The sequence below is a fragment of the Poromitra crassiceps genome, assembly GCF_964638095.1.
Source record: "Poromitra crassiceps genome assembly, chromosome: 11".
Taxonomy (NCBI): Eukaryota; Metazoa; Chordata; class Actinopteri; order Beryciformes; family Melamphaidae; genus Poromitra; species Poromitra crassiceps.
In genome coordinates this window covers 19,006,098-19,031,094 of record NC_139643.1, presented here as the reverse complement: position 1 = coordinate 19,031,094, position 24,997 = coordinate 19,006,098, and the positions used below count along the sequence as shown (strand labels likewise).

At 43.4% G+C, this 24,997-nt stretch overlaps 1 protein-coding gene across 1 annotated transcript in view; it reads right to left on the bottom strand.

Moving 5' to 3' along the window:
- The window catches only part of LOC310784869 (uncharacterized protein), a gene marked incomplete at its 3' end in the record, with an annotated part of 35,978 nt that extends 19,837 nt beyond the window's left edge, over positions 1-16,141 (bottom strand). The window contains exons 1-9 of the mRNA XM_083645905.1: positions 16,027-16,141; positions 15,744-15,850; positions 12,709-12,811; positions 11,539-11,615; positions 11,262-11,368; positions 10,678-10,754; positions 10,323-10,470; positions 7,326-7,543; positions 4,972-5,174 (exon numbers count right to left, since the gene is read on the bottom strand). Of these exons, the coding sequence (XP_083502031.1) occupies positions 4,972-5,174; positions 7,326-7,455 (333 nt within the window). The 5' untranslated portion in view covers positions 7,456-7,543; positions 10,323-10,470; positions 10,678-10,754; ... (3 more) ...; positions 15,744-15,850; positions 16,027-16,141. The remainder of the gene's footprint in view (positions 1-4,971; positions 5,175-7,325; positions 7,544-10,322; positions 10,471-10,677; positions 10,755-11,261; positions 11,369-11,538; positions 11,616-12,708; positions 12,812-15,743; positions 15,851-16,026) is intronic.
- Positions 16,142-24,997: the final 8,856 nt, after the last annotated feature.

Sequence of the window (24,997 nt, the reverse complement as noted above, 5' to 3'; positions counted from 1 at the left end):
TGTCCTGTCTCGTGTTTATGGGACCCCTTTGATCACGTGAGGACGGTCCTGGATCGCCTCACGCAGGATGCTTCTGGAGGCCACATCAGCTAAAGCCTCCAACCTATAGTAGCAGACTCCAAACTAATTCAACCCTACTCCTCCTACTACATTAAGAATTTGATCGATCAATCTATGTTAACCGATTAATCGACAATGTAGGCAAAATGTAACTTTCACTGCTCATACAGAGGAAGAAGAAAGCCAAGCTAGCAGACACAAAGTCCAGGGTGGAGAATTACACCCAAAAAGACAACAGTCATCATTGTAAACATTGTAATACAATGTTGAAATATCTCACGCCCACAATAGTCCATGGGCCAAGGCTGAAATTTTGACATATCGGTACCACCTGAGGTGACCGCACGATTTTGTTATTTTTGTCTTCCTACATGTCTCTAGTTTATATTTTGGTATGATAACCCTTCCGATTTGGTAGCTTAAAGGCCGTTTCTCACTGGTGCGGTGCGGAATGCGTTGCGAAATGCGATGCGATATTTCGTGCGGATTTTCCGCAGTGCAAACTATACACACAGGTGCGGGTGCGAATTATTCGCATTCCCACGTTAATTTTCCGTCTGCGGAAAAACAGTGAGCAGAGACCACGATGGAGTCAAGCAGTAGTAGTAGCAGTGATGATGACCTGCTCTTCATTTTGCTGAGAAAACAAACGAGAAAGAGGAAAAGAAGGTTCTGGGTTCACCCAATTTTAGAGAGGCGCACAGAACATGGCGAGTTTCATCAGCTGGTCCAGGAGCTGCGCCTGTATCACAGTCGCTTCAGGCAGTATTTCAGAATGGGAGTTGAGCAATTTGAAGCTCTGTTGGGGATGATAGCCCCTCACATAATGAGGAAACACACAAACTACCGCAAACCTATCGACTGGCAGTGTGTTTGAGGTGAGCATTTTCATGTAATTTATTTTGTTTACCGTATTTTGCTTTAAAAAAAATCACGATATACGAGGGATCAGTGTTTGTAAACAAACGAGGAAACTGGGGGGGACGTTCACGCTAGGAAGGCAGATAGCCTGTAACGTTACAGTAGGCTATGAACACAAATTGAATCATCACCATGCCAAACAGCAGCGCAGCTCCATACTACAATGTGACGTCAGTTGTAAATAAAGGATTTCATTGGTCAAACGTATCTTGCCGCATCCGAAAATCCGCCGAAGTCAAAGTCCGTGCGGAAAAATAAACCCCCGCACGAATGTTCCGCCTCGGTGTGCAAGGTTCAATTGCAACTCATTAAAACATTTTGTTGCAAATCTCCGTGCCGAATATTCGCACGAAAATCCGCACCGGTGTGAAACGGCCTTTAGGATAGTTATCACTCTGTAAACAAACCTACCCCCAAAAAATGACAAAACCCTGATTTCATCATATCTCTGAACCACACATGATAACGCAGAAAATGTGATGTCTACCCCTATGTTTTCATGGTCAGGGATTACAATGACACTCTATACAACATCATAAACTGTTCACATGAATAGTTAATGGTGAATTCAGTGATGTTTTGGTGAATTCAGTGGTGTTTTGAGAAAGATACAATGCAATTAGTCCATGGGCCAATGGTGAAATCGGTACCACCTAAGGGGACCGCGCACTTTTTGTATTTTTGTCTTCCTACATGTCTCTAGTTTATATTTTGGTATGATAACCCTGCCAATCTGGTAGCTTATTGATAGTTATCACTCTGTAAAAAACCTTCTCCATAAAAATGACAAAACCCTGATTTCTGTGTATTAGTCCAGATGATATGTGAAAATCATGTTCACTTTTTCATAAAAGCATGAAACTTGGTACGCATAAAGTTTGGGGCCCCGTAAATCTTCAGAAATTGAGCCATCACAAAAATGCTTCGTGGTGGCCATTTTAATTCCGCCATAAGTGAATTATGTAGTTTGCATCATATCTCCTGAATCACACATGATAACACAGAAAAGGTGATGGCTACCATATAGAACATCATAAACTGTTAAAGTAACTAATCAATGGTGAATTTAATGACGTGAGAAGGAAATCACAGTTTCTGATAACTGATGCTATAACCTCAATTCCATGACCACTCTCTGGCTAACATTTTTTGATGAGTAATTTGGGTCAGGGTTACTTCTATGGGCCTTTTGTTAAAATAGCCCCCAGGCCCCTCCCAAACATCCTGCGACTTTCTGCCAGACGGCCAAATCCAAGATGGGGTTTACCATTTTTAGAGTAAGGACGGAGATTAACAATGGTGAATTATAGCTATTTTAATTGCAAATTCATGCCTACCAAACATGGTTTAGTATTGACAATTATTGTGTTTTGAGGGTAATTTCATAATTATGTTAGTCTCGCTGGCCAGCCTCCCCTCCCTACCGGGAGAGGATAGCATCAGTTATCAGATACTGTCATTTCCTTCTCACAACGTCATCAAATTCACAATTGATTAGTCACTTTAACACTTTATGATGTTCTATGGTATCATTGTAATCCTTGACCATGAAAACGTTGGGATAGACATCTCCTTTTCAGTGTTAGCATGTGTGGTTCAGGAGATATGATGCAAACTATGCTTATGGCAGAATTAAAATGGCCGCCACAAGGCATTTTTGTGATGGCTCAATTTCTGAAACTGTACAGGGCCCCAAACTATAAGCGTACCAAGTTTCATGCTTTTACGAAAAAGGGAACATCATTTTCACATATCATCTGGACTAATACACAGAAATCAGGGTTTTGTCATTTATATGGGGGTAGGTTTGTTTACAGAGTGATAACTATCCTTAAGCTACCAAATGGGCAGGGTTATCATACCAAAATATAAACTACAGACATGTAGGAAGACAAAAATAACAAAATCGTGCGGTCACCTCAGGTGGTACCGATTTTTGCCTTGGCCCATGGACTATCTAGGACCAAATAGAAATGGAACTGTGTCACATGATCTTGCATGCAAGGTCAGTGTTTGTTACATGTATGCTAAAGACACGTCTGCTGCAATATCCCACTGATCCCTTCCTCATGTTGGTGTTCATCACACAAGCCAAGGTCACTGTGGGTTTCCTTTCTTACACTAGCAGCTTCAAATATATCTTGGTATAAACAGTGAAGTCTAAATGTAACAGAGGTATTTGTCATTGCAAAATGGCGCCATCTACTGCATACAGTAGATCTAACACCTATTTTCAGCATCCCAATGCTGCATCTGACCGTAATTGCCACGATGCAGTGGCATGGTGGTCTGCAACAGCATTGGGGTCAATTCAATCAATCAATCAATCAATTCCAATGAAACATTGGAAGTGAATTGGAATTTCAGGAAGTTTAGTGAAATTAATATTTTTTTTCTTGCCGGATATCTGAGATTATACTGAATATCATGCAATGTTAAAACATTTATCAAGTATTTAACAAGTATCAGCTAGTCAGATACACTAACTTAATTAGGTACAGTGTTCTTGAAGCGGGGCGCAGCGTCGAACGAGATCCGGCACCCAGAGCAGCAGCATCACCAGCTTTTTCTCTCTAAGTCCTGGGGGTCAACAACTAAACAAAAAAACGTAATTTAGCCACCTAAAACAACGCCCACCTAAACAAATCGATATCCGTGTACATGCACGCTCTATTTTGACAATTTTCAGCGCTTTACTTTTCCGCAAAACAGCAGTTTCATTCGGCACTGCTTTTTCTCCCAACCGTACAACTACCGTATTCCTCCGCTAAAAGCCTGCACAGAGCACAGAGCCGCGGTTTACAAAACAGGAAGGCTTAGAAGAGAGATAAAACACTGACTTACTTTAGAGACAACAAGTCACCTGGCCTCTCTGGTCTGGGACGTTTTCCACAATTTATCCTGGGAATGGTGAAAAAGGTCTGCAGCCAGGGCACCCAGGCATTTAGACAGGAGGCGCATCTCTCTGCCTGTTCACTTCACTCTCTGCAAAAGTTCCTCTTCTGTATTCTCTCTGGTTCATAATTGTATCCTCTTGTCACCAAGGTGAATGGCATATCATCCTCGCTATCAAAATCACTCATAAGACAAGCTAGGAAGATCATTGCTGACCCCTCTCATGTCTTGTATTCAGAATACGAACTGCTTCCATCTGGCAGGCGTTACAGAGTCCCAATCAAGAACAAAAAAAGACACCTCAACAGATACAAATACTCTTTCATCCCCATATCAGTCAGTCTCCTAAACTCAGGTCATAGGTAATGTATTGTTGATTGTACTGTAAATTATTGATGTTTGCACTTTGGTTGTGTGTTTGCACATGTCGGCACTGGTGTGCTATGCACTATTGTTTTTTGTTGTTGTTTTTGTTATGGCACTGTGTACCTATGTGGCAGCCTGTATGTCCAAGACAAATTTCCCTCGGGACAAATTAAAATAATCTTGAAATCTTGAAATAATCTTGAATCTTATTAGGCAAATCCTTCAACTAGGCAACACCACGAGACAGACTGAACAGGACTCCCTCGTATGATATGAGATGATCTTTGCGGTTGGTGTAAACTTAGAGGCCATCTGATGAAGCGCATCACCTCACACCTCCTGACAGACTGAGCTGAATCAGTTGTACACCGGGGCAGATAACCCGCAAAGAAGTTGTGTAAACGGGTGAATCATGGAAGTTGGAAACCCTCATTAGTGTTATGCTTGCCCCTGTCTTTACCCTGCCTTTTTGACACAAAATGGCCCCCGTGAAAAGGGTGTATTGGAGCAAACGAGTCAGAGAGATAACATTAGCGTCCCTTACTTAGCCTCTCAGCTGTAATAAACCTTTGCGAGTGACTGTGTATGTAGCCTGCCTGCATGTATGTGTTTACGTCACGGGTGACGGGTCGGGCTCTTATATTAACGCGGCTAACAGCTAACGGCTAACGATGTGACAACACAGTCTGTTGAGTGGGGAACAGAACAGACAAGATGGTGTCCCAGTACCTGGACAAAGACAGTGAAGAAGATGACGGTGATGATGGCGGTGAGGAACATGTCTCTCATGGGGAAATGGTCCTTGTCCAGCAGGTAGCACAGGGAGAAGGCGATGGCTCCTCGCAGGCCACCGTAGGCTATAATGAACTGGTCCTTGGTGGTCAGCTTGACGATGTGGAACTTGTTGATAACGTAGACCAGAGCAACCACACCTGGGAAGGACAATGTCATGAGAAACTGGGTTTGAGTGTGTGTGTAACAGATTTGGGTCAAATACTGTAATATTTGCTATTTTTTTTGCCTATTTAGTTGCCAGAGTTGACCATTTAGGGCCATAGAATGGGGCTGTATCATAAAACTTACTGGCAGGTTTAGAGTAACGTTAGGGGCAGATACCGTCACGGTAGGGTGCTTCAAAATGCGAAATATTGGGAAGCGATTTGCAAATTTTGCATGACCCGTTTTCTCCATTCTTCCACCCATTTTGGTCACGGTCTATTGTAAAAATGAACGTTAACTAATGAAAATTATCATTTTGAAAAAGAGAAGATGACCATACACGTCACATAAACGTTTTAGCAGGTGCTGGAGTGTAGCAGAGATAAAGTAGCCTAAAGAGAAGGCTGCTGCCACCAATGCTCCTATATATTTATCTTACAGAGCATTGATAGGTCTTCATCAGGTGATGATCACCACTGACCAATTCATAATCTCAGTCAGTGACATCATAAACATTTGGTTTACCATGCCCAACATCATCTGCCATTCTAACATGTCTCTGCTGCCCATTGACAGATACAGACTCAGAGGCAGACTGTTGCATATGTCAAGCTTAATTAACATGTTGGTTGTGATTGGCTGTGATCACCTGTGTTGCAGCTGACTAATAACTAATGTGGATCCATCATGGTATTCACAATCATAATTCATAATTTTATGAATCGGGGTAAATTACCGTGGTGCAGATTTTGCGTGCTGCTGTTCTGTCACTGCAGAGTTTTATGAATTAGCCCTAATAAAAGTCAAATGACTTTTCTCTCTGATTGTGTGTTTTAATAAGCTACTCTATGTGAGATGGCTCCGTAGGCACTGAAGTGACCACAAACCCACTGACCGCTACAACTTAAAAACGGTTTTCCATCACAAGCTCTCCCATCACATGATGTGTGTGGCAGTATCTTGTGATGAGCTCGTGACTCTTGGCAACAACCAATGAAGTCACAGACAGACAGTATATCATCAAAAAAATCACTACAAGAGTGACGGTAGCAGCACGCCAAAAATTGAGATGCAAGACTTCAGATTTCCACTTTCTTTTTTTATTGAGGGTCAACGCGTTTCGGCATATGTGCCTTCATCAGAGCATGCTCTGCTCTGATGAAGGCACATATGCCGAAACGCGTTTAAATGCAAATTAAAACACCCTGGCCTTTTTATCTCTCTTATTCTTTTGAGCGGAGTGGAGCGGTGAGTGCGAGCGGGTGAAATCTGTATCGAGCGGGGAGCGGTCTGGAGCGGCCGTGAGCGCTGGAGCGGGTGGAAAGGACCGCTCTGGGAGCGAGGAGCGGTAATTATCACCGCTCCGCTACCCTAACCCTCTGGTGTATATATATGTTAGGGATGTCAATTTTCGGTTAATTTCACTTTCGATTAACCGACGCTAATAATCGATTAACCTATCGGTTAATTCATCATTTTTTAATATAAAAAAAAAAAAAAAAAAAAAAAAAATTTGTCTATTTACTCAATGAACTCATGCCCAAACAAGGCGTGTCTATTTAGATGCTGAAATGTTAATGCTTTTTGTGTTAGAATTTCTAACACAAAAAGCATTAACAAGCATTAACAAAAAGCATCAACATTTCAACACAAATTCTTTTTGTGTTAGAATTTGTAACACAAAAAGCATTAACATTTCAGCATCTAAATAGACACGCCTTGTTTGGGCATGAGCTCATTGAGTAAATAGACCAAAAAAAAAAAAAAAAAATTTTTTTTTTTTTTTTTTTTTTTTTTATATTAACTGATAGACCGACAGCAATAACCGAACAACGACGTTAGCGACGGTTAATCGATTAACGGTTAACCGTTGACATCCCTAATATATGTATATATATATATATATATATATATATATATATATGCTCTGCTCATTGCTTAACATATTATGTACAGTACTTGCTCTATAGTGAACTTTGTGACAAACGTGTTTCATAAGAAGCTATACACTTGACTTGTGCATAGATTATCAACGGCAGTCCACCATGACATCATGTTTCCGTTTGAATGTATATCTTAACACACCCCCGCCTGCCATCACATATACGTTCAGAACGTTTGGAAAGCACTACAGTAGAGCTGACCTATGACCCGTGCCACCAGACACAGGATGACAGTGACCGTGACGAAGGTCCAGTTCCAGGAGTGCTGTCCGTCCACCGTGGCCACGCCCAGGAAGTTGAAGATGAGCGTCTCGCTGACGCTGCTCCACATCTTCAGGAAGTACTTGATGGTGGTGTGGGACTTGTGGGATATCTTGGCCTCCACGTAGGGTCACATCACTGCCCCGCATGCTATCAACCTGTAAGGACAAGGGACAAGATGCTAATGCATTTTGCATCAGTTGAATGGATAATAAAGTGAGTGAACATTTGATTGTTTTATGAGATTTGAATAGTTTCCTAACTCCTCAGAAAATGTTCGCTCTTCTTTCTGAATCTAGCTTTGATGGTCTTAGTATAAAAGCAAACATTATCAAATCACTGATTATTGCTTCTGAGAATAATATGGGAACAGCAGTGTTTCCCCTAGAAAAATTTCAGGCCTGGAGGGATTTCGAAATGTACCCCGACCGCAACGATGGGGGCCCTCACTGGCAACACTAAACTTTTAGCTAACCTGTTCGCATCCATGTACGCAATGGCATCCCAAGTATCATCATACTATTATGGGATGCGATGCGAACAGTTGTATTATGGGATGTGCGTTTCCCAGGCAACGACACACGTTGACACGTTTTGGAACAGCGCTGCACGCTGGCACAATGCTCCTAAAAGCAAAATGCTTATTGTTTTTAATGATTTGGCATCTTCTATTACTGTCAACACTGTCAACACCAGCATTGTTGTATTGTAATAATATGCCATAAAGGTTTATTGAAATTTGGGGGAAAGCAGGAAAAAAAATCAATCTTTTTTCTGGCCTGGCGGGGGCGCCGTTGGCCTGGAACACACTGGAACAGGCAATCTGAACAAAATAGCATTTTCAACTCTTCTCCAGCAACAAAGGGGAACAGTGATGTCAGAGGTTACTGCATAACAAATTGCTCCAATTTCCAGCCTAAGTTCCATTCTGATCAGAAAACACACACGACAGCCAGAGAGAGACGTCCCCATCCCAGTCTGGTAACCACTTCTACTATCATGTCAAAGATGCATTCTGATCAGGAAAACACACACGACAGCCAGAGAGAGACGTCCCCATCCCAGTCTGGTAACCACTTCTCCATCATGTCAAAGATGCATTCTGATCAGAAAACACACACGACAGCCAGAGAGAGACGTCCCCATCCCAGTCTGGTAACCACTTCTACTATCATGTCAAAGATGCATTCTGATCAGAAAACACACACGACAGCCAGAGAGAGACGTCCCCATCCCAGTCTGGTAACCACTTCTACTATCATGTCAAAGATGCATTCTGATCAGAAAACACACACGACAGCCAGAGAGAGACGTCCCCATCCCAGTCTGGTAACCACTTCTCCATCATGTCAAAGATGCATTCTGATCAGAAAACACACACGACAGCCAGAGAGAGACGTCCCCATCCCAGTCTGGTAACCACTTCTCCATCATGTCAAAGATGCATTCTGATCAGAAAACACACACGACAGCCAGAGAGAGACGTCCCCATCCCAGTCTGGTAACCACTTCTACTATCATGTCAAAGATGCATTCTGATCAGGAAAACACACACGACAGCCAGAGAGAGACGTCCCCATCCCAGTCTGGTAACCACTTCTACTATCATGTCAAAGATGCATTCTGATCAGGAAAACACACACGACAGCCAGAGAGAGATGTCCCCATCCCAGTCTGGTAACCACTTCTCCATCATGTCAAAGATACATTCTGATCAGGAAAACACACACGACAGCCAGAGAGAGATGTCCCCATCCCAGTCTGGTAACCACTTCTACTATCATGTCAAAGATACATTCTGATCAGGAAAACACACACGACAGCCAGAGAGAGATGTCCCCACCCCAGTCTGGTAACCACTTCTACTATCATGTCAAAGATGCAGAGGCCGAAAAACTAATGTCATCCAAGTTGCATAAGGCACTACAGCTGCTCATCATTCCACCTCTACAGCAATATTGGATTGCCTCAGGAGGTCCCTGAAGACCATCAAGGACACAAACCACCCCCACATGTGAACCACATGTTCTCCCTGTTACCCTCAGGGAGGAGATACACTGTCCCAAAAGCACGCACAAATCGCTTGAGGGACAGTTTCTTCCCGCAGGCCACGAGACTCCTTAACATACACAAATAAACTCCCAACAATCATGTAGTAGCTGTACTGCAGCTGCTACCATTACGTATGTTTAATTCTAATTAGGTCTATGCTATTTGCACCTGTGCAAACAGAATGTTTAATTATTAAACATTATTATAATTATGTTTAAATTATGTCTATACTATTTGCACCTATGTGCAGTGAATATGTCACTGTTTTTTGGCTTGTTTTATTGCTTGTTGTGTCTCTTGTTGTTTTTGCACTCATATGCCCTGCTATTTTGCACTATGTTGTAACGGAGTCTACAGCACAAGAATTTCACACGTGATACTTGTACTACGGACTGGAGTGACAATACAAATCTTGAATCTTGAATCTTGGATTGGCTATAAGGGCATGAGGGAGGGGTGAGAAAAGGAATTGACACTGGGAAGCTGTTTCATGACTCTTATATCAGGGGCTCAGGGGCTCCTGGCCTTTCAACAGACTGTCCTTGACTGAGCGTCTCCGAGGTGCTCTTTTAAGAGAGGCATTAAATAGACCAATGGCCACAGGCAGGAATGATTTCCTGTGCCTCTCCGTATTGCATCTAGGTGGAATCAGTCTCTCACTGAACGTACTCCTGTGTTTGACTAGCACGCCGTGGAGTGGGTGTGAGTCATTGCTCATGATGGAGCGTAGCCTGGACAACGTTCTCTTCTCTGACACCGCAGTCAGAGAGCCCAGATCCAGCCCCACAATGTCCCTGGCCTTACGGATCAGTTTGTTGAGTCTGTTGGCGTCCGCTGCCTTCAGCCTGCTGCCCCAGCACACAATAGCATACAGTGCTTCCCCACCTGGTTCTACAAGTCCTGGATCTCCCGCTGATGTTTCTCATCCTTGATTTTGGAGATGAGCTCTTGGGTCAGCATCCACTCCTTCGCCCCCTGCTCACTGCAGAGGTCAAAGTAGTGGATTCTCTCCTCCTTCAGGCGTGTTGTCAACCTAAAAGAGACAGGCGAGCAGTGAAACTGTGGGTCAGGCAATTTATACATGAATGAATAAAAACAGCTTCATCAGAAGTCCTGTCGTTTTTTCTGAGTCACAAATGAGAAATGGTCTCTTGTCGTACAACCAGCACTCATGAAAAGAAATGAAAAAAGAAGAGAGACTCACATTCCCTTCAAGTGTTTTGAGTCCTTAGGTGCTTACCTGTTGATCTCTAGCTCCTGTTCCTCACGCTGTCCTTTCAGCTTCTCCAGACTGCGTTTCAACTGGATGTTCTCAGTCTGTATAGATAGATGGTTACAGAGTGAGATGAGAAACAGTAAATGTACAGTATGAAATAGGCCACGCCCATCACGGGGGAAAAGCACAGTTCATTTCCACACACCAGTGTCATTTTCCTTGAATTAAACATAGCTAAAAGCTGTTGTGTGGTGGGCTGCGCAGACAACAAATGTAAAAAAAAATCGCCAGTTAACATTTTTTTGTACTCCCAAGGAAAACAAGGAAGCCATTGAGAATTGGCAAGAAGAAAAATGTGGATGTTGCTGTCAATGAAGTAAGTTGGAGTGTTCATCTTCCGCATATACGATATTTTTGTGCAACACCCGACCATGCACGCGACATAGGAGGAATGCCAGGATTGGAGGGGAGATTGTGTTTTCCCCCGTTTTGGGCGTGGTTTCTGAATGATGGCACGCTCCGCAGTGTCTCTATGGGGGGGGAGGTAGGTGGAGTTTAACAGTTTATGAAAACTCATTCAAATTCATGTGTGCTTCTTCATGCTCTACCTTGCTGTTCCAGCTGCTTGGTCAGCACGGCCACATCCTGCTCCATCCGCCAGTTGCTGCAGGCATCGGTCATGAGCAGAAGGTCATGGAGAGGAGACCAGCTGCCACTGGAATGAAGGCAAATTAAAGTATTACATTTTAATGCCAAATATTGTTCCAACTGTAGGGCTGTCCCAAATACTAATTTACCTCTGGATTCAAATGCTAGCCCTACATTACGCCCTTTGAAGACATTTGATAAATCACACAAGCTTTCAGATCAAGTCCAGAATTATACCTGGTTGAAGGAGAAGGCACTGTTTCACAGAACCATGTCGCTGGGCGGTGGGCTGGGAGCTCTGGCTTGTTTGTTAACTGTAAAAAGATTGAAACAAAGTCATGACATTTAGTCTAAAGACAGGTAGGTAATTTTTTATTTATTTATTTCAGGGACAGTGCAACATTAATGAACATTTGCATGTAAATGTGCCGGATTATAGCCTTAGCTAATTTCCATCCGTAGTCCCTCGACAGGTGAGGTACAAAAAAGTTTAAAAAGAAGAAATAGAAAAATTAGTGCATACATAGGGCAACTGACAGGGGTGCAATGTAGGTGACACATACATACACATAGGGTAAAAAGGAGAGGAGACATACATATACATGAAGGAGGCATTTAACTTTGCAATTCAAGTGGGCACATACAGACCTTCAATTCCGGTATGTAATACAAATAAAACAAAAACAGGAAACATTAGGGACATTGACCAAGGTAGACATAGGACTTACAAGGATATATATATACAAAAACAACACATGAAACAAAAGGGTTTAGATATGGTCGCAGTTTTGATTTGATCTGAGCCATGACTTTAACAGCCCCTTAAAGGTGTGAAAACTGCTACTCTCTCTGACTGACATTGGTAGGCTATTCCACAGTTTGCTACCCCTGTAGGACAAAACATTTTGTCCGACAGAGGACCGTCTCAGAGGTAGTTCACAGTCACCTCTCGACGAGCTTCGCGTGGTGTTCTGGGTAGCTCTCCGTTTGATAAAGCATTCTAAAGGAGGTGGTGCTAGCCCATGAAGGATTTTATAAATCATACAGGCAATTTAAAAATTTTTATAATTGTCAAAGCTGAGGAGCTTGTACTTTAGAAGTATATTGCAATGATGGTAAGATAGGTTTCTTATCTAAAATTTGCAGGGCCTTTTTATATAGAGATTCGACGGGCTTCAAGGTGGTTACTCCTGTGAAGGACCAGTGAGGCAGTAGTCTATATGTGCAAAAATCATTGAATGGAGAAAGGTTAGAGCCGCACTGTCAGTCAGAGATGCTCTAATCTGCCTAAAATTGCAGAGATTGAATTTTAGAGTGTTCGATACCTTTTTTATATGACTCTTGAAAGAGAGTCATATAATAATAGCTCGTAAAATAACAGGTTAGTGATGTGAGTGACCCACTTACCCAGCTGTGAAGTGACTTCAGGCCCATGGCCACGTTAATTAGCATGGCTGCCATTTTCCAGTTGAACTGATGAGTTGTAGGAGTTCACTTGTTGGTTTGCAACCTGGCAATGTAAAAAAATATTTAATTATAATTAATGTGAAAATCAACTTTTCTCCATCAGATATAGATCAACACATAAGCACAGTGAAACTATAAAAGGCACTTATAGGAACATGTCCACATATATGTGAGTCACAGCACTAAAACCAGGGTTAGTCAGCAGCATGATAATCGCATTCTGAGAAACATTCAGTCAACAAATGAACTACGGTAACTACATCAGATTTCTCAAGACAGCCTGACACGCCCACACAGTCCGCGGGAGAAAATACACTCTAAAAACTAATTGATTCTCATGACTTTTGCCATGACTGTCAAACCTAAATTTATATACTTTGCGACGTTCATCATCGTTCAAATTTGGCTGGTGGCTTATTAACATAGGGTCCTGTGATGTGATGAACTCAAAATGCTAAATAATAAAGAAATATTTCTGGTTTCCAGGGACTTTAAATATCAACAACTAGCCAACAGATATTATTAAAGCTGGTGGGCTTCATGGAAAGAGTGTGACTCGGTTGACCGTTATATCAAACTGGTAATTCAGTGTCGTTTTATTGCCACACAACTAACGTTATTAGCTCACAACTAACAACTATGTTCCAGGTCATCTCAAAAACAATGCAACGGACACAGCGTAGCGTTACATTAGGCCTTGGCCACACTGATCCGTGGTGTCTGTCCGTGTGCGTTCATTTCTCTGTTCACTTCCATTCATTTTCAATGACAGCTGTCCGACTGTCCATGGAGTACTCAGAAGCGTACGTATCCAGAAGATTTGCATACGTTTTGATGGACAGAAAGTTGAAGAGGGATGAACTTTTTCTGGATAGACGTATCGGATGGTCGGATGGTCGGATAGTCACTGTCCGTTTAGCCAATCAGAGTCGAGGTCTCGAGAGGAGGCGTTCCGAGATTTGTTTCAACTTTTCAAAGAAGATGCCGGCCGAGGCGGTGAAGAAGGCTATAATTAATGCTGTGTACACCATCCCGCTGTTGTCCAACGTGCCACATTGCTCTTAAAGGGCTCGCGCCGCATTAACTACAGTAATAATCACATGGGGGGAAAAAACACATTTTCACATGAGTGGGGCACGCGCAAATACCACCGTGACGTCACGATGTACCAAATCGCCCATTCATTTGAGGGCACAAAAAAAAGCAGGTTTGAACCCATAGAGGGAACTTATGCTGCTGAAATGATAGGGGTTTGTACAATTTTAACAGATTGGTCACAGATGTGGAGATTTTGACCAGAATCCTTCACATACCACCCCAAAAGCCATATATATTGGTTAAAAGCTGAAAAAGGTGTTTGGGGGTTTAGTCCTGCTTTAACTATACTTACTAGTTTCAACTACATTTGCTGGGCAGTCATTATTGGTGTCTACAAAAACAACATTTTGATTGAGTTAAAGGCTACAATGTAACAATGAGAACAATTAGACTACCATAACCTGAACATTACTGAATTTAGTTCATTGATACACAAATTTCAAACCAACTCACTAAGTTAATTTGAACCCAAGTAGCTGCCAAAATAATGGAAGCATTCAAGTAATTGAGGGATGCATTATTATAGAAAGCAGGCTAAATTGGCACCCCCCAATGGGGGGAAAATCGACAGGATGTTTTATTTTATTATTCTCGTGAATTCCTGCCCAGCTTGATCTGCTCTGTGCTGCTTGACGTGACTCTTGAGAGAAGCTAAAATACACAGGCTGATTTGTGGAGCAGAGCGGAGAGCCGCTTCGGGGACGCCTCTGGTGGACACAAGTATTCACTAGACAGGCTACGTCCGCCTCATCTCGCCGTCGTAATGCAACGTTTCCTGGTGGAATCTCAATCTGCCCGGCTGCCCGGCAGAGACTTTAGTCCCAAAAGAGAAAAAAAACTTGAATGGATTTGCATCAAAGGAGATTTAGAAGTGAGTAGACGCAAATCCGTCTGAAGAATAAGTAAGTAGACGCGTCTACCTGCGTTTAACCAGACCGTTTAACGTCTCACATTCAAAGCACTTTATACTCCCAGAGCTGGCGTAAGCCATATAAAAACCCTCTGGCTTTACCCAAAATTAAAACGTCCAGAGTTTGTGTCTTTGAAAACAAACTGCTAAAGCTGCGTTCACACCGACCTATTAAAATTTTTCGCTGGCATCGAGTTTACATACAAAGTCAATGCAAACGAGCGATTGAGCGTATATTCGCCCGGGAGAAAAATCGCTGGGCGTCCGAGCGACAGAGACAGAACGATAGGGCGAAAATACGCCCGAGATGAAATATCCCAACTCGAGCGAAATTACGCTGGCATCAGTCGCTCGCTGTTCAACGCTGATTGGCTGCCGTGTGAGAGTGAGTCAAGGATCACACTGGCTTGGAACAAACCGCTGGTTTATTGTGTGGCAACAAACTGCATTGACAGCTGATTGACAGGCTGACAGCTGACATGAAGTGAAGTCTGTACTACCGGTATAGAGCTCGCATTAGGAGCACGCTGATAGGCTTAGCTTGTAAACAACTACGGTGGCTCGGCCTCGTAGTGGACAAACATCATGACATTGCGTAACGTTATAGCCCCCACATGTCCGTCAATTATTGTGCCTGTTGACGAGCGATTTAAACAGAGCGACAGAGCGATTCCAAAGGGTTGAATCGAGCGACAGAGAGAAAAATAAATATCTCGGTGTGAACACAGCTTAACCAAGGCCAAGACAATAAGCACGTTTCCTTCACAACAACTGGCCAGGTGGCACAATTTCATCTGTTTTCCTCTAGGAGGCAGCCAAACTTCATTTGTCTGAAACATCAAAGCGCTATAATGAAGAAAATGTGAGTTAAGGTTAAGTTCTGGTCCCACACCGGCCCGCCCAGTTGTTTAGTGGTGGAAAAAGCTGAGTGGACTTTCTAGCGGTCTGCAGAGGGAGTGTGTTTTACCCGCATTTCTTCTTCTGGGTGTGTCTTGCTTTGATGAGGGCCAGGATGGCTGCTTCATCATAGTGGTGGTTGCACTTCTTATTCTTCATGGGATTCACCATATCCACCTTGAGAAGCATAATAATGCAATTAGTAAGATAGAACCTAACGAGTGGTTGTCGACTCAACATGGGGTCTGGGGACCATCAGGGGGTCCCCAGTAAGCTGGTGATTTGTTAAAGTTAAACATTTCATTGACAGGGTGGGTCTGGGTAGTGTAGAGGTATAATAAGCACTCGCCTACCACCACGGAGACCCGGGTTCAATTCCCGGGCAGCGGTATTTTCGGCGTGCTCAAGACGTTCCTACAGACACAATTGCCCGTGTCTATCGGTGGGAAGCCAGCGGCGTATGAGTCCTGGTCGCTGCACTAGCACCTCCTCTGGTCAGTTGGGGCGCCTGTTCGGGGGGGAGGGGAACAAGCTAGTTCACACGACTTCATCATCTGTCAATAATGCCCCGACCCACCTCACCAGGTAGGACTATGTGAACATGGGTGAAAAGACGAGGGTAGTAAACATTATCCAGCTGTTTGGGTGTGTTATCGTCAAAAACCCAGTCTAGCATCATCTCTGTTGAAATTTTACTTCCAGGCAGGGGGGGGATATTTAGTGATTTGGGGGCAAGTGCAGCAGACAGATAGTGTCTTGCTTTATTTGTATTTTGCTTTCCCTAGCTGAATGTTGGTATTGGCAGTGGTAGGAGATTTAAATTCTTATATAATGCTGGATATTTAAATTAATAATAAAAACGCACCCATTAAGATTTTGCACCTTTTTTTCTTTCTCCAACTCTCTTTCTTATAGTATATAAATAATCTGATGCAAAAAACAATCGGGACACCCTCCACGTGAACATGCAAAACGGAGGGTTAAGGGCCAAGGGGTGACTTATCATTATGAGAACATGAAGTAGCTATGTAACGAACCTCCCGTGCTGCCGACAGCCTGCTCTGTTTGCTGTCCGAGTGTCCGTCACATAGATAACATCTCCCGCTTTATCTCCCGCTGCTGTTTGTAATCGATATATGGCCTTATTCCATACAAGCAGCAATTTAATTGAATCGTCCATAATCTTGAAATCAGATCATATCTCTATGCTAAGATAGGCTGCTACGCTACAAAACACAACAGACGGAGTGAACTCTGACCTGCCCCGGGTGTGCTTCATGAGAAGAAGCGAGAAGCGCTTCTGTTTGGTAACAGAATAAGAAGAGAAAACCACAGAAGAAGAACATAAGCACATCTGGGGTTCATTACATAGCTAATTCATGTTCCCATAATTATATAACAACCAACTGCGAGGTGACAGAAAATATGTTATTTACAGTGTGAACGACATATGCCCCATTTACGCCTGTTTTGGCCAGTTCCAGGACTCTACTTGGATCTGAATATCTTCTAGGGAGATCAGAATGAAACCAAAGTTATTTGGGCGAGTAAAACATATTTTAAGCTGGAAATAAGGTCTGGGGTGTAAAAAACAGGAATTCTCCTTTAAGAATGAACAATAGAGCGACTTGTCAGTGGGACGACAAAGACGGGAGGACGTTCACCCAAGCCTTAAGTGGGGGGTTGAGTCAGTCAGGGGGTGAGTTCCTCCATGGCTCCTCCTCGCAGGGCGCTGGACATGGCCCTACTGCGGGCCAGCCTGGAGTTGGAGGGAGGAGAGAGCCTCATGGAGCAGACCAGGGCTCCCACCTCCTCCTGCTTCTCGTCGTGCTGGAGCCTCATGGAGCAGACCAGGGCTTCCACCTCCTCCTGCTGCTCCTCGTGCTGGGACAGCTGCCGGTTGAAGGCGATAGCGTGCGCAGCGAACTGGGTCAAGTCTTTGGTGCTGCTGTTCCTGTCAGGAGAGAGAAGGGAGAAGAGCATCTGTAAGATCATGGATGCCTGTCTTTAACTAACTCTTCTGGTCCGAAAACGCCTACTGTCCGTTTGGAGTATGAAGACAAACAGTTTTGGGGACTCCAGAACGGGAGAACTCTCTCTCACACACACACACACACACACACACACACACACACACACACGGTTGAATGCTCTCATTTAGGACACTTCATGCCCAAAAGAACATGTGGGGCCAAGTAAAAGTTAGCTTTCCTGCTCAGGACTAGACAGGAAGTGGTGCGATTTTGCTGCGTCAAGTTACCTACTGTAGGAGTTAACCAGGGTGAGACAGGAAGTAGAGCGATTTTGCCTTCAGAGTAAAAGCTTAGATTGTGAAACTTTTTTTCAGATTTCCCCTCCATTTGTACTTGGCCAATTTCCCCCTGCTGCCCAGGGTCACTGCTCCACCCTCTGCCAATCTGGGGAGAGCCGTAGACTAGCTCCATGCTTCCTCCAAGACATGCCAGCCGCTTCAGGACACATACCCTTAATCTGGCTTCCCACCCGCAGACCCATTGCCCGACACCCGACGGTAACCCGGGGGCGCGAACCTGCGACCCTCATGTTGGTAGGCAGGGAATCTACCGCTACACTACCCGGACGGCCTAGATTGTGAAACTTTTGAGAAAAGTTGGAAAATAAAGCTGGGCTGTGCAGAGCAACAGAAAAGGTTTGAGAGGTATAAAAGTATAATGTAATAGTATAAACGCACCACACATTGTCCAGTCTTCAGAAAGTAATACAATTATTTATGTATTATGTATTAATTAATTTAATTTAATTAATTAAAATGTATTTATCAATGTCCTTTGTTGCTCTGTAAAGCACTTTGCACAAGCACTGACAATTGTTTAAAGGGCTTTAGAGATGAATTTGACAGTTTTCAAAGCTATCTGCTTTTACCTTTGGAGAAAATGAGGAGTTGGAAGATCTCTCTCTGGAGCATTCTGGGGAAATGAAAACACCAGCATGGGTTCTTCATGTACACTTTAACTTTTAAATAACCACAAAATAAAGACTGTGAAATAAACTCCTAATTGTATTACTAATAAATGCCACTGGATGAATTAGAGTACCAGTAGTCATGTGTAAATACAAGTTTAGAAGACACCTACCCCCTGCACCCAGGGGTGCTGGAGGACCTGAGCAGCACTGAGACGCAGAGTGGCATCCCGGACCAGCAGCTTGGATATGAGGTCTTTGGCTCCCTCTGAGATGTGAGCCCAGTCCTTGTCTGGAAACTCATACTTGGCCCTCCTGGATGCTCTCAAACAGGTGACTCTGAGGAGAGATAATATCCCAGAAAATTGGTTAAAGCCCCAATCAGTAAGATTTTTGACATTTTTTACTGAAATATAACAGCTTTTTATTCACAGGACATGGTAGATTGACTTTTAATAGGGAGACCCTCGTCTTTATTTATCCCACACCGCCCTCCATTGGCCAGCACTGGGACTAAGCAGTTTGTCTGTCACGTCCCGTAGCAAGAAAAAAGAAAAAAGAGAAGCATGCGCTGTACAGCGGAAGCGCTGTGCTCATGAAAACGAGGAAGTAACTCGATTCGGATTTGCTACGAAAATGATGTTTCACCCGATGTCACAACATGTACATAGAGCTTTCTGGCGCTGTGTTTTGTTGACTTTGAACAGCGATATCGTTATCGATACTAATGCACGCAGAGGGCGCAGTTGGAAACTTACTGAATGGGGCTTTAATATTGTTCATATATCACAGTTTCGTAGTGTTACAGTCATCCCCCTTTCGCATGTAGATATGATCAATATTTATGTCTATTTGTTGTGGCTGTTCATCTTTTGATCTGCTCTGCTCATTTAGAAGGATATAGAGGCACCCTTTATACCTCTATATCACCTCTTTGTCCGTATGGTGCCTTTTTGTCCATACGGGGCTGCCATAGGCGTACTTAAAATGGCGTCTGCCTCGGCCCTCGAGAGGTCAGTCTGGTACGCACAACCACATCACCTGTGGACAGTTAATATTAGTGTCTGTCTCATTTTGCTTTGCTTTGTCACGTCTGTCCGGTCTCGTGTTTATGGGACGTCTTTGATCACGTGAGGACGGTCCTGGATCCCCTCACGTAGGATGCTTCTGGAGGCCACATCAGCTAAAGCCTCCAACCTACAGTATAGCAGACTCCAAACTAATTCAACCCTACTCAACGCATGCCTACATTCACCCATTCACTAGGGCTGGCACGGATCACGGATAATCCGTGACCCGTACGGATCAGCCCCCACGGTTCGGAACGCGGTTCGGAACATCAATAGTCCCCCCCCTTCGTTTCATTTAACGTTTAATGTTAGTGTATGAGAACGCCCAGCGCAGCCAGACACAGACAGGCATAATCATGGCAAGCACAATTGAGCTTCCTCATCCCTTGTCGCTGCTGTAAAGTATGTCTGAAGGCTGTGGCTAGTGGCTACTAAAGACAGAGTCACAGAAACTTATTTCAACACCTCTGAAAAAGCACAGGAATGCGATCAGCGTGTTGCGCGCTGCACAAGATAACGAGAGCCACAACACACACACACACACACACACACACACACACGCGCGCGCACACGTTTCACAAACACATTATCACCGGACGGTGAAATGTTGCCTTAGGACACATAACAACAAAACAACACGTGGGGCCACTGAGTAGCTTAACGTAGCATCAACGTTATATTTCCAGACTGACCTGGTCTGGTCTGTAGGTCTGTACCCGTGTCATGTGACTGGTGCAAGCAACAGCCACGAAGTTAGGCATAGCAGTGCCACCTAAAACAGGAAGTTGGGTCGTTCTGCCTTCAGAGTAAAAGCATACATTGTGTCACTTATGAGAAAAAAATATTTTTTGAGCTGTGCAGGGCAACAAATGGTTAGAGAATTATAATAGTATTAAAAAAATCTAATCGAAAATCTAATTTTGAGAGAAAAAATCTGATATATATTTTTTTTTGCTGATCCGAAAAATCCGTGATCCGTGGCTCAAAATCCGTCACGCGATCCGATCCGTGGGTTTTCTGATCCGTGCCAGCCCTACCATTCACACACACATTCATACACCAGTGGCGGCAAGCTACCATGCAGGGTGCTGGCACAGCCATCGGGAGCAATTTGGGGTTCAGTGCCTTGCACAAGGACACTTCGACGTGTGGACTGGAGGAGCCGGGGATGGAACCACCAACCTTCTGATTAGTGGACGACCCGCTCTACCTCCTGAGCCACAGCTGCCTACATAATATGTTATCTAGACAGAAAGAAAAGTTTTCTGTCAATAGATGAGTTCTATTTAGAAAAGGTTCTATTTGGAAAGGAACATTTCCCCCCCACAAAGACACACTACCTTCTAACGGTGCAAACACACTGGAAATGGAAGCATGTGGATAGTTTAATTTCGGCGTCCTTGTTAACGGAGTAGACGGACCACACCGGCCGTGGCGTGGCACGGGGTGGGACCACACCGGCCGTGGCGTGGCACGGGGTGGGACCACACCGGCCGTGGCGTGGCACGGGGTGGGACCACACCGGCCGTGGCGTGGCACGGGGTGGGACCACACCGGCTGTGGCGTGGCACGGGGCGGGCGGCTCCTGCCCTGCAGCGAGCGTTTCTGCGTCTGGCCTATTTTTGACACGAGCGGTCACGTGCAGCCAGGCATGAAGTCAGTACAAGTTGTGACATTTATCATCGTTTTCAAAGACTCGACTCACGTATGCCCCTGGGTTTCTGTTGCAGTAGAGTGTGAGGGGGCTGTTACAGGAATAAGTGATTTATTTTTCATTGTAGCTATGTAGCTAGAAATATAACCATAAAGCAGTGGTTTATTTTGGCCTTGAAGGCAATAATAAGCTGAAACATAATTTAAATGTAATGTAACACCCATCTATGTTTTACTATCATTACCATCCATTTGCAGATTGTGGGTTTGAATACAACATTTCTAATTCTAACCAATAAAGACTTGTTTGGATTAACAAGAACTGTGATAGTTTAAAAAGCTGACCACCAAAGATCAAATGTATACCAACCACCTACTACTCTCCACCTCTTAAAATGTTAGACTTGGGAATGTTGTTCCTGTTTTTAATTTAAGAGCAATTCTTATGCTTAGGAATAGGGATGCACCGATCCACATTTTTCACTTCCGATCCGATTCCGATACCTGAATTTGGATATCTGCCGATACCGATATTATTCCGATACCGATATTTTTCTTGAATATACAGCATAGGCAAAGATTTGGCCAATTAAAGATTTTTTTTTAAATATAGGCCTACCTTGCAAAAAGCAGACAAAATAAAGAAAATATACAAGGCAAAGAAGGATAGTATTATACATGGGCCCGTGCTGGAATTGCAAAAAAAAAATATATATATATATATATATATATATATACCGTAAATTCCGGACTATAAGCCGCGGCTTTTTTCCCGTTTTTTGGCCTTTTTTGGCCCCTGCGGCTTATATAACGGTGCGGCTTATCTATGGATTTTTTCCCAAAAAAAAAAAAAAATCTCTCTTTTTTAGCACTCTTTCTAACTATAAATCCACTTCTGTTTTAATTTCCTCTCTTGCCCTCTTTTAACAACATAACATAACATAACATAACATAACACAACACAGGTAAGCAGAAAGAAAAAGACGAAAGAAAGAAAGAAGCAATCACCGCCATGAATGAGGAAATGACTCACCTGCTGGAGGCTGGAGATACACGGCTTGGGCTAAACTTTTACTCCGTGAAACACTATCGATTAAGTCCGACATCGCTCAGAGGTTTGAGCAGCTTGAAAACAAGTTTGAAAACGTGCAGAAGTCCATCCACTCACTCACTAAAGAAAATAATGCAACCGTGAACAGAGTTTCTAAAAAAAGCGCATCAGCGCACTGGAGGACAAAAACAACACAGTGAGTCCGAAAGTGGATCAAATGCAAAAACATCGAAACGCTGCACACGCAGGTTGATGACTTAATCAGCAGGAGTAAAAGAAATAACAGTCGCCTGATCAATGTAAAAGAGGGAGCTGAGATTGGTGACATGGACGCTTTCGTGGCAAAATCCTGTGTTACATGGACCTGAAGGAAGGCGAGAAACACCAGAGGTGGACAGGGCACACCGGGCGCCTCGGCCACGTCCAGACCCCGGCCTGCCACCGAGGGCCATCTTCATCTGCCTACTCCGCTGGCCCGACCGTCAACTCATCCTCCAGGCTGCGGTATATATATACGGTAAGCAGAAGCACATTGTTTTGTTTTAAAGTTGAAGGCTACATGCCATTTGTTCATTGGAAATGGTTGCATACTTTAATAAAGGAGAATATGTTGAAGAAATATCAGTCTGTTTTTTTTACCGTGGTACCGAAATTGGTACAGAGTACCGTGGAAATTCACTAGTACCGGTACCGAGTCGACTACTGAATTATTGGTACCGTGACATCACTAATTCTCTACAGTATCTCTATACAGTATATTCATTCTGTGAACCAGAAGAGGTTGCACTGGAAAGGACCGGCAGAGAGAGAGGGCGTGGCCTAAAGGACCAGCAGAGAGAGAGGGAGTGGCCTACCTTTCCTGGCCACCACATCCGCATCAATGATGGGGCATCCGAGCTCCCGCAGCATTGAAGACACTGTGCTCTTCCCTGAGGCGATACCGCCGGTCAGTCCCACCAAAAACATCTGGAGGCAAAGGTCAAAGGTCAGGATGTTACCAGAATCACTATCCATATTTACGGTCGGTGGTTCAAAGCCAAAGCCACACAAAAAACTGGAAAAATATTGTCTATTTTGTTGTATTATTAAAAACATAATAGCCTCAAACTGAGAGAGAAAAAAGTCAGAGCATGGTTAACTTGAACAGATTAAAAATACCTGCATACAAGAAAAATACACATCTGCAGATTAACAGGTTGTGCATTTGATGTATATAAAAAAAATAGATCCACACATAATAGTGTCTATTAAAAGCAAATGAAAGGGGATACATTTACAAAAACAGAGTATGGGAAATAAGTAAAAAATCTGTGCAAAAGGGTCTGTTGTACTGCTGTGGTAAGGCTTTAATAACAAGAAGATATAAAACAAGAGCGGCTCAAAGCCATCTATAACTTAATTGGGGGCTAGTGGACTGGACTGGTACATTAATTTCTAGAACATCTAGTTAGGGGCCATAGTGCAGCATGCTGTGTAACGTTACATTGAAAAATATAATTCTATTCTGGAGTGGAAGAGGATTTAGGAATGCATTATAACCATCTAAAATGAGGAAAAAACAACACCAAAGCCTAACTGGGAAACATGTCGAGGAAATCTTTTAAAACTGTAAATAAAAGATTGTCAGTGGGTAAAGCTATGCTGAACAACAACCCTGTTGAGTTGATCGGAAAAACTGTATGTAAATAATGTATGTGACTAGTTACTGAATTGTTACTTTCTCATGCTACCAGGAGGCAACACGCTCTCTGCTGTAAAAGTAACGTTACTACACAGCTGATGTTGGGCTCAGCAGCCAATTTATGGTGTCAGACTTGTTTGAGAGATTTGGAAAGTTATCGTTAGGTGGAAGGTTGTTCTTGGTTCAATGGGTATCTAAACCCCCGAGGCTTAACGTTAACAGAGCCTTACTTAATTTGTAATTAAATTCAAAAGCATTGTGACACTTTACTGTTTAGAGACTAGGGTTATTTGACCCTGCTTTCCAAATAGATAATAACTAATTAGCCTTTTCGCCTTACCTTATACGTGCGGCACTCCCTAACGTTAGTTGAACTGAAATTACAATGGAAATCCGTGCACAGGAGCCAGAGTGGGGAAGACGAAGTAAACAAACAAGCTTGCTAAACAAGCTAGCGTTAGCACAAGTGTATAGGTCTATACGACCACATGTGAGCAAATTATGCCGCAGCCATTTCCACCTCGAAATAAAACAATATGCAGTCAGATGAACAGGTTTAAACGACGCGTATTTCTTAAAACTGCTATCTAGAACTTTGAACTATAACGCATAGTCGAGTCGACTGGCTAACTGCAGTGCTAACAACCTAGCGCTAGACAGGAGCTCGCATCACAAACAATCTTCTTCTTCTTCTTCTTCTTCTATTAGCTTTCCGGCAGACTGGATGCCTTGCGGCACATTGCTGCCTCTCACAGGCAAAGAACTTTTATGCTCTTTGTCACAGGTCTTCTTCTTCTTCTTCTTCTTTCAGATTTTCAGCAGTATAGTGTCAGACTTGGCGTCTTACTGCCCTCCGCAGGTGAAAGATATCAATTATGAAAAAATAAATAGTGTCCACCACCCCCCAATGTGCTCCAGTTAATAATATA